At 50.7% G+C, this 8,681-nt stretch overlaps 1 protein-coding gene across 1 annotated transcript in view; it reads left to right on the top strand.

The window, feature by feature from the left end:
* The first annotated feature begins 665 nt into the window (after positions 1-665).
* The window catches only part of LOC117703309 (fer-1-like protein 4), a 35,710-nt gene continuing 27,694 nt past the window's right edge, over positions 666-8,681 (top strand). The window contains exons 1-15 of the mRNA XM_034494793.2: positions 666-780; positions 983-1,038; positions 1,363-1,451; positions 1,529-1,628; positions 3,940-4,031; positions 4,173-4,214; positions 4,669-4,833; positions 5,262-5,322; positions 5,430-5,561; positions 5,839-5,901; positions 6,077-6,161; positions 6,397-6,556; positions 6,712-6,895; positions 7,530-7,716; positions 8,218-8,588. Coding sequence (XP_034350684.1) covers positions 702-780; positions 983-1,038; positions 1,363-1,451; positions 1,529-1,628; positions 3,940-4,031; positions 4,173-4,214; positions 4,669-4,833; positions 5,262-5,322; positions 5,430-5,561; positions 5,839-5,901; positions 6,077-6,161; positions 6,397-6,556; positions 6,712-6,895; positions 7,530-7,716; positions 8,218-8,588 — 1,866 coding nt within the window. The 5' untranslated portion in view covers positions 666-701. The remainder of the gene's footprint in view (positions 781-982; positions 1,039-1,362; positions 1,452-1,528; positions 1,629-3,939; positions 4,032-4,172; positions 4,215-4,668; positions 4,834-5,261; positions 5,323-5,429; positions 5,562-5,838; positions 5,902-6,076; positions 6,162-6,396; positions 6,557-6,711; positions 6,896-7,529; positions 7,717-8,217; positions 8,589-8,681) is intronic.

Raw genomic sequence — 8,681 nt, 5'->3', positions numbered from 1 at the left:
CTCATTTGAGAAAATTAGTGATTGCTGGGAGAAAATTAGTGATTGCTGGGAGAGAGCTCAGCTCTTTGTGGATGGAGACAATCCTGTGCTGGTAGTCTTTGGTTCTATTTAAAGAGGGGAGCAGGCTGAGAACGCCATGAGAAGCAAGCCAGTAACCAGACTCCATAGTCTCTGCATCAGTTCTGCCTTGAACTTTCTGCCCCACATGAATTTCTGCTTTTTGTAATTTGGAATTGTGGGTGAAGTAAGCCCTTTCCTCCCCAAGCTTCTTTTGATCATGGTGTTTCATCACAGGAATAGTAACCCTAAGACAACTCTCTAAGTAACTTCTGGTCATGGTGTTTTATCACTGCGATAGAAAGAAAGCCAAAGCAATGCCCTGGAGGCCTCCTAGGCCAACACAGACTAGACTGAGAGCCTGTCTTCTCCATTCCTACCTGTCCCAGCTCCCATCCAACGGAGGCTCAAGCTTCTTGGCATCCTGCAGATGGTCCAGGCAGAGTTCTGTGCTGACCACAGGGACCTTACCCCCACACCTCTCAGCCTCCATCCTTCCCCACCCATGACCTCCAGGCCTGCCCCCTGTGTGTTTGACTAAAGGGAGGGGATTGCTGAACCTGCTGGGTCAGCCAGTGAGTCATGGACAACACAGGTGGGCAGAAGGGCAAGCAGGCAGCCCGAGAGCTGGTGGCATTGTGACCATGGCTCTGACTGTGTGTGTGAAGCACCTAGCAGGGCTGCCGGGCATCCATGACCGACAAGTGAGGCTCTGCTTTCGAGGTGAGACTTGCATGGACGGTCTAAGTCTTTTTAGAACTGGGGAGTTCCCTAGACCTCGAACTTCTCCCTAGCTTCTACTTCTTTATCTTCTGCTTTTCTTTAAGTGTGAGAGGGGAACTAGACAGTGAGACAAGGGTCGGGGAGGCTAATGATTGTGTGTATGTGTAGGGGATGATAAATCTCTAGTTTCATTTTTGAGCAGGCTTTACCCAGAAAACAAGGAAAATTCACTGTGGCCGAGAAGCAGATGTGGGTGAGGTCAGTAGAGCTGGTTCTTTTCCGGGTCCATCCTGGGGCAGAAGGGCTCATTCCTGGGCTTGGAAGGTGTAAATCTCAAGTTGGAGAGTTCAGACCTGGTTTGAGATGTCACCCTCAAAACTAGTGGGATTAGTTCTTGATTGGCAATCAGTCCCATGTCAGCCCTAGATTGACACCAACTCCATGTTGGAGAGATTTGTTCCAGGCTTTCAGGGTCAGTCCAAGAGGTAGCCTCATGTTTGAACCGTTGATGGTAGACTCTGGATTAAGTGTGAGGGTCAGTCAGCCTGGTGCCTGTTATCACCAGCATCTTCATGTTCCTAGCTGTTTCGTTGGCCCCACTATGGATCTCCACTGGCTGGGGAGAGTCTGTCTGTGCAGGTGGTCAACTGTAGCCGTGTGTTCAGCCCCAGGTAAGGAGAACGGAGGGAAGCCAAGTGATGGCTGCCATCCACCTGGCTCAGTCTTTTGCTCCATGCCATTCTTCTAGGCCCCTGGGGACCCTGGTGATTTCTCTGCAGCAGCTGCAGAGTGCTGGGCATTTAGTGCTGAGGGAAGCTCTGGTGGATGAGAGACTCCAGCTATCCCCGGTAAGTGCCACCAGCCTACCTTCAGCAACCCCAAGATGTCTCCAGACAGAGGGTTTGAATTAACAGAGAGGAAAACCTGAGCCAGACAGGAATGGGAACAAGCACCCAGCCCAGTTTAGGTTCTATTTGCAGCCCCTGCTTCAGCCCTACATGGGCCAGAAGCAGGCTCATTTCTGAGGCTCAGGGATGTGGTGTGTGTACCTGTTACTCCTCGGGTCTGGGATAGGCTCTCTTTTTTTCTTATGGGAGACAATGGTGAAGCCGTTAGGGTTTTCCTCATATTTCATAAAAAGTCGTATATCCTTAGAAGAGGTGGACCTGGCTTCAAATCATAGATCTGCTACTTCCCATTGGTGTACCTGAAAGGGTTATTAGCATCTCTCTCTAAGCTCTCTCCTCATTTACACAATGGCAAGTCAAACTTACACTTGACTTTGTTTTCATTCGATCATTGGTTAAGTTAAAGGATGATGTTGAGCAATGAGGACTCAGTGGTCAACAAAACCAGATAAAGATTTTCTTTGTTGAAGCCCACAAGCTTCACCAAGGGGTCAAACATTGAGCAAGCATCCACACGAGACAAAGTAAGTTTGCCACGATGAGTGTTACAGAAGAGCCGGTACAAGGCTGTGAGAGTGTAGCTAACCAGTCGGTGACCCTCATGGGGAGGTCTGAAGACTTTCCTGCGGAAACTATACCTGTGCTCAGAATTGAAGGTGATAGGTGCTAAGTAGAAGGGAGAACGTTCAGACAGAGAACCTAAAAACAAAATGCCAGTGTGCTGGTGTGGGAAGTTGGTTAAGACAGAAACCTAGAAGGATCTGGAACTGGGAAAACTGTTGAGGAGCAGGCTGTGAGGGCCGAGGACAGTGAAAGAACAGGAACAGGAGGTGGCGTGCACACTGAGGTTGAGTCCAGTTATTTGTTTGTTTGTTGTATGAGTGTTTGCTTTTGTATATTCCTGGTTTATGTTTTATTGTTTTCAGTGCTGCTGAGCCCAAACTCAAGCCTTTCTGAATGCTGGCCAAACACTCTACCAACTGAGCTGTGCCCCCAGCCCCAAGTCCTTTGTCTATCTCCATTTTATTTATAATTGAGTGTGGTAGCGCATATCTTTAATCCAAGCAGATGGCAGAGGCAGAGAGGCAGAGAGGCAGGGAGGCAGGGAGGCAGGGAGGCAGGGAGGCAGGGAGGCAGGGAGGCAGGGAGGCAGGGAGGCAGGGAGGCAGGGAGGCAGGGAGGCAGGGAGGCAGGGAGGCAGGGAGGCAGGGAGGCAGGGAGGCAGGGAGGCAGAGAGGCAGAGAGGCAGAGAGGCAGAGAGGCAGAGAGAGAGGCAGGCAGAGAGAGAGGCAGAGAGAGAGGCAGAGAGAGAGGCAGAGAGGCAGAGAGAGGCGAGGCAGAGGCAGGTGGATCTCTCTAAGTTCAAGGCTAGCTAGGGCTATACAATAAAACCCTTTCTTTAAAAAATTATTATAAACATTTATTTTTATTTTTGTTAAGGTTTATTTATTCGTGTATTTTATGGATATGTATGTTCCCTGACTGCATGCACATCTACATGCCAGGAGAGGGAATCAATCCTATTATATATAGATGGTTGTGAGTCACCATGTGGGGGCTGGGAATTGAACCCGGGTCCTCTGGAAAAGCAGCCAGTGCTCTTAACACCTGAGCCATCTCTCCAGTCCTTTAAACATTTATTTCTTATGTGTTCATGAGCCTTTGTGTAGAAGTTAGAGGACACCTTCTGGGAGTTGGTTCTCTTCCTCTGTTTAGTAGGTTCTGGGCATCAAACTTAAGTTGTCAAGCTTGGCAGCAAACATCCTTTAAGCTCCTAAGCCTATTGCCATTAGTTCTCAAGAAGGTTGTGAATATCTACAACACGATAGTCTTTAATAATTCTATGAGAATGTAATAGGATGTATTTGATCATCTTCATCCCCCAACTCTTCTCATATCTCCTCTCCACCCTCACCTGCCTACCCACACGACTGCGAGTTTTCTTTATTTTTCACCCCTTGATAAAAGTCGATTTGTGTTATCCAGATGAGCTTAGGAGTAGGGCCTTCCTTGGAATGTAGTTAACCTACCAGGGGTCATCATTAAAGAAAGCCACCTTGGCTTCTAGCAGCAGTGCAGAAAGTTGTGAATATTAACATTATTATAACCGGAGAGGAACACGTGACTGCAGACATAGGTGGAGAGCTCACTATTCACAGATGGTGTATACGGTATTGGTATCCTCTCAGCCCCATGTCAGTTTGAGGGCACCAACTTGGAGGGCACTGATGGGTGCTGTATTTGGTTTCAGATTCAAGTGGAGCTTGACCTAAAGTATCAGCCCCCTGAGGGAGCTGCTGGAACCTGGGCAGAGGAGGACTTTGGGACACCCATTCGAGACAGGTAACCCTCTAGTAACCTATGCAAGGCCTGGTGTCCCCAGATGAAGAGAGAGGTAGCATTCACGTCCACCCTGGGTCTGCTGGGTGGGCGTGATCTCAACACTCTGTAGTCGGGTCTTATCTTCTCTATTTTCCCTCTTAGCTTTGAGTTGATCATCCCCAATGTGGGCTTCCAGGACACAGGGTAAGTATGTGGCAGTGACAGGGAACAGACAAGGTCAGTGTGGCGGTGAGGAGCCAGTGACATGATCTAGTTCTAGAGTCTGACATCCTGGTGATTGAATTCTAAGGTCAGAGGTCAATCCTTGCATCAAGACTAGGTTCTGAAATTAGACAGATCTCAGGGTTAAGAAGTTAGTCCAAAGTTGGGTGTAGTGTGCATCCCTTTAATCTCAGTACTTGGAAGGCAGAGGCAGGTGGATCACTGTAAGTTTGAGGCCAGCGTGGTCTACAAATCAACTTCCAGACAGCCCGGGCTACACAGTGAAACCCTGTCTCAAAAAACCAAACCTAAATAAAAAAGAGTTAGTCCCAGGATACGTGGGGTCAATCTGCAGGTTAAAGGTCAGTTCTAAGATAAGCAAAGGCAAGGGATGCCCAGTAGCAGGTGACGGGTCCTATGAGGCCTTTCCTCTCAGGCCTGGGGAGGCCCAGCTGGAGCAGCGGGCAGTGGCTATGGGCCGCAGGCTAGCTCGAAGCCTAGGAACACAGGACGATGAAGAGAACGAGCTGGACCTGGAGCTGGAGCTGGAGGACGAAGCTGACGTGGAGATTTCTGGGGTGGTGTTCAGCCCTCTCAAAAGGTAACATACTCGCATGCTCCTGGGCTCACACCCTGTCTCTGAGTCAGTTTTCCTCACACATGAGCCACGCCCATCCATCCACACCAGGGCACCGGAAAGGGTAGATACTCTGGCATCAAAGGCATCAAAGGTCATTCACTTACAGTACAGACTGCCATGTTCAGTCACTTAGAGCGGCTCACACTGATTTGTAAAGGAATTTGATAAGGACAGGTTGTGTCTGCTCTTCATGTCAGTGCAGTGGTACAGCGCTTAGCACAGTGTGGCCACAGAGCTGGTCTCAACCAACTTTTGTTCAGAGTGAGTCAAATTCTGGATGTAGATGGAGGTAGGGCAAGGAGGTCTGACTCCTCATCTTAGCGCCGTGCATCTGTGTGTGGGGGGAGGAGAGGAGGGAAGAGCAGAGCTGACACTGTACTTCTTTACAGCCGAGCTCTGGGCTTGCCCCGGGGAGACCCCTTCAAGGTATGCAAAGCCCAGGACTTCCAGGTATGACTCTCAGGCCATATTCTAACCCTTGTGGAGTCTCACAGGTTTCTCCCCTTACCCAGGCAGCTCTGACTTTCTTTCCCCTCTTTGTTTCATTCCTTTCCCAGGTGGGGGTCACAGTGCTTGAGGCCCAGAAACTGGTGGGAGTCAATATTAACCCCTATGTGGCTGTTCGCGTCGGGGATCAGCGCCGAGTGACTGCAACACTGCGTGGAACCAATTGCCCCTTCTACAATGAGGTGAGGCACCACAGGAGAAGAGGGCGGGTCTGAGAAAATGGGAGGGATCCAGAGAGATCTGTCCATGGGGGGGGGGAGGGGGCGCCAGGATGCAAAGATGCGGGTTCTGTGTTTTGAGCCAGTCCAGGGGAGTCATTCCAGGCAAAGAAGGAAGAGTGTGTAGGTGCCCTTTAGGAAAGGGACCGCATTCTCTAGGCAAGAATTCGGGGCTAGCTGACTGAGCCTTTCATGCCTAACCTCCTCTTGCTGCTCTAACCTTTCTCATCCCTCTCCCCAGTACTTCTTGTTTGAATTTCACGAGACTCGACTTCATCTCCAAGACTTGCTGCTGGAGATAACTGTGAGTGGGAAAGCGGATTCATGTCAGGAAAGCAAGGTGCCCAGCTGGGCATTTGGGTGACCGAGACAGGAAAATTGCCATGAATTCAAGGCCCAGCTAGGGCTATAGACTGAGAGTGAAAAGGCAGGCAGGAAGAAAGATGCCAAAGCACTAGGACTAACCCTTCTCTCCCCAGGCTTTCCACTCGCAGACTCTCCCGTTTATGGCCACCAGGATAGGAACCTTCAGGATGGACTTGGGGATGGCCTTGGACCAGCCAGGTATTAAACCCCTCCTCTCATTGAAGCTTATTTGTATGAACAAATTAACTGAATTCTGGGCAGTGTACTAACTTTGAAGACAGCAGTCTCTTGGGAATGCTGACCTTTCTTGTATGGTGGTTCTTCTCTCTGTACGAGACAGGATGTGTTGCCCTACCCCCAGCCAGTGTCCAACATCCTGAATCTGTGACCCTTAGATGTCCCCTCACTCTCTGTCCTCTTCCTCCGTCCTCAGATGGCCACTTCCATCAAAAGTGGGCTCCTTTGCATGACCCCCGTGACACCCGCGCCGGAACCAAGGGCTTCGTTAAGATCACCTTGTCTGTGAGGGCGCGTGGGGACCTTCCCCTTCCACCGCCATCCCCATGCCCAGGAACCAGTTCGGACATAGAGAAGTGAGCGGGGGTGGGGTGGGGTGGGGTGTGTGTGTGGGTGGGGTTGGGGGTTGGGGAGTGGGAGGAGAAAACTGGATGAGGTGTGGCATGGGGGCGGGGCAGAGACGCTGAGGGGCTCAGACTCCAGCTTCATTCCTCACATTGGCTCCTCTTAGGAATCTACTCCTGCCACGCGGGGTGCAGGCTGAGAGGCCATGGTCACGGTTGCGAGTCCGTGTGTACCGTGCAGAGGGGCTTCCCACGGTGCGCACGGGGCTGCTGGGCAGTCTGGCCCGAGCCCTGCATGACCAACATGTCCTCCTAGATCCATATGTGCGGGTGAGCTTCCTGGGCCAGCAGGTAAGTCATTCCTATGCCCCATGCTGCAGCTTGAGTCTTTTAGAAAGTATTTATTTACTAAATATAATCATTATTTATTCATTTAGAGACAAGGTTTTGCTATGTAGCCCTGATACTCAAAGATCTGTTTGGTAGGATTACAGGCATGTGCCACAATGATTGGCTTTTTGTTGTTGTTTGTTTATTTGTTTTTCAAGATACGGCTTCTTTGTGTGTACCCTTGGCTGTCCTGGAATTCACTTTGTAGACCAGGCTGGCCTCAAACTCAGAGATCTGCCTACTTCTGCCTCCCAAGACTATTTTTATTTTTAATTATGTATGCATGAATAGCTCTGTGGAGTTATGAGTTATGAGCACATGAGGACAGGTGCACACCTTCTAGTAATGCCACTCCCTGGGCCAAGCATATACAAACCATCACATACCTCTCCAGCCTTTATTTATTTTGTGTATGTGTGTGGTGTGCTGAGTGCCATAGCACATGTGTGAAAGTCAGAGGACAACCTATAGGAGGAACAACAGTATAGGACCCAGGAATCAAACTCAGGTCATCGGGTTGATAGCAAGCACCATCTCCTGCTCAGCCATCTTTTAGGACCCGCACTGACCCCCTTCTGCCTGACTTGGCCTTCAGGGTGAGACTTCGGTCCGCGGAGAAGAGACAGCGCCTGAGTGGAATGAGCAGTTGAGTTTCGTGGAGCTCTTCCCGCCGCTAACATGCAGCCTTCGCCTGCAGCTACGAGACGACGCACCTCTTGCAGATGTGGCACTCGCCACGCACGTGCTAGACCTGAGGCAGATCTCGAACTCGGGTCGCGCAGGTGAGCACATCTGGCCCACAGGGGGCCTTGTCTACCGTGGCTCAGGTCAGCTCCTCAGAACAAAGCTCATCCTTAGAACACAGGTGGCCCAGGGGGAACCATCACCCCACAAAACAAACTTTCTAAACCAGCTCTGCCTTCTGACCATGATCCCACTCTAAACCAGGCTCTGCCTTCCAACCATGATCCCGCCCTCAGTTTTACAAAGTCTTAAGCACGTGGCCACTCCAGTCAAGCCTTGCAGGGAAGTGACCACTCTGAAGTATTTGCCTCACCCCCAAAACCTTTACCACAAAACCAGTACTTTCACCTCAACCTCATCTCCTCCCTAAAGCCCAGAGAGGTCCTTTGCCTGATACTGTTATCACTCCCAAGTTCAGAAAGAACCAAACCCTGCCTTCTCTTCCCCACCCTAGCCCCTGGAGGATACCAGTGTACAGTTCAGAACAGTATCCATTTATTCTGCGTTCCCCTCTAAATCCTGTTCTTGTCCCCCTACAGCGGGGTTTAACCCCACTTTTGGTCCAGCCTGGGTGCCCCTCTATGGCTCGCTCCCCAGCGGCAGGCTCCGGGATGGTCTTCAAAGTCTCAATGAAGGCCTTGGGGAAGGCATTTGGTTCCGGGGTCGACTTCTGGTAGCTGTGTCCACGGAGGTGTTCGATGGCAGAGTTGAACCTAAGTCCTCCCAGAGCTCACAAGGGTCCAGATTGTCCCGGCTCACCGGAAAGAAGAAAAGGAAGAAGGAGAAGACCAGGCAGGGTCAGACCCCAGCTGGTATTTTGCAGCCTGCCAATGGCAGCACCAGCGAGGCTGTGCCTGAGATTCCTAGTGCAATGGAGGTGGAGGTAGAGGAGCTGCTGCCTCTGCCAGAGGTAGGGGCTGGAGTCACCCTCAGCATCAGACGTCATGATGCTGTTTCCAATTTGGGGACTTGGATGAAGAATCCTGTGTATGTGCGCACACGT

The sequence above is a fragment of the Arvicanthis niloticus genome, chromosome 2 (genome assembly GCF_011762505.2).
Source record: "Arvicanthis niloticus isolate mArvNil1 chromosome 2, mArvNil1.pat.X, whole genome shotgun sequence".
NCBI classification, from domain to species: Eukaryota; Metazoa; Chordata; class Mammalia; order Rodentia; family Muridae; genus Arvicanthis; species Arvicanthis niloticus.
Note: the sequence above shows the minus strand (reverse complement) of the source record. Positions and strands in the feature narration are given on the sequence as shown.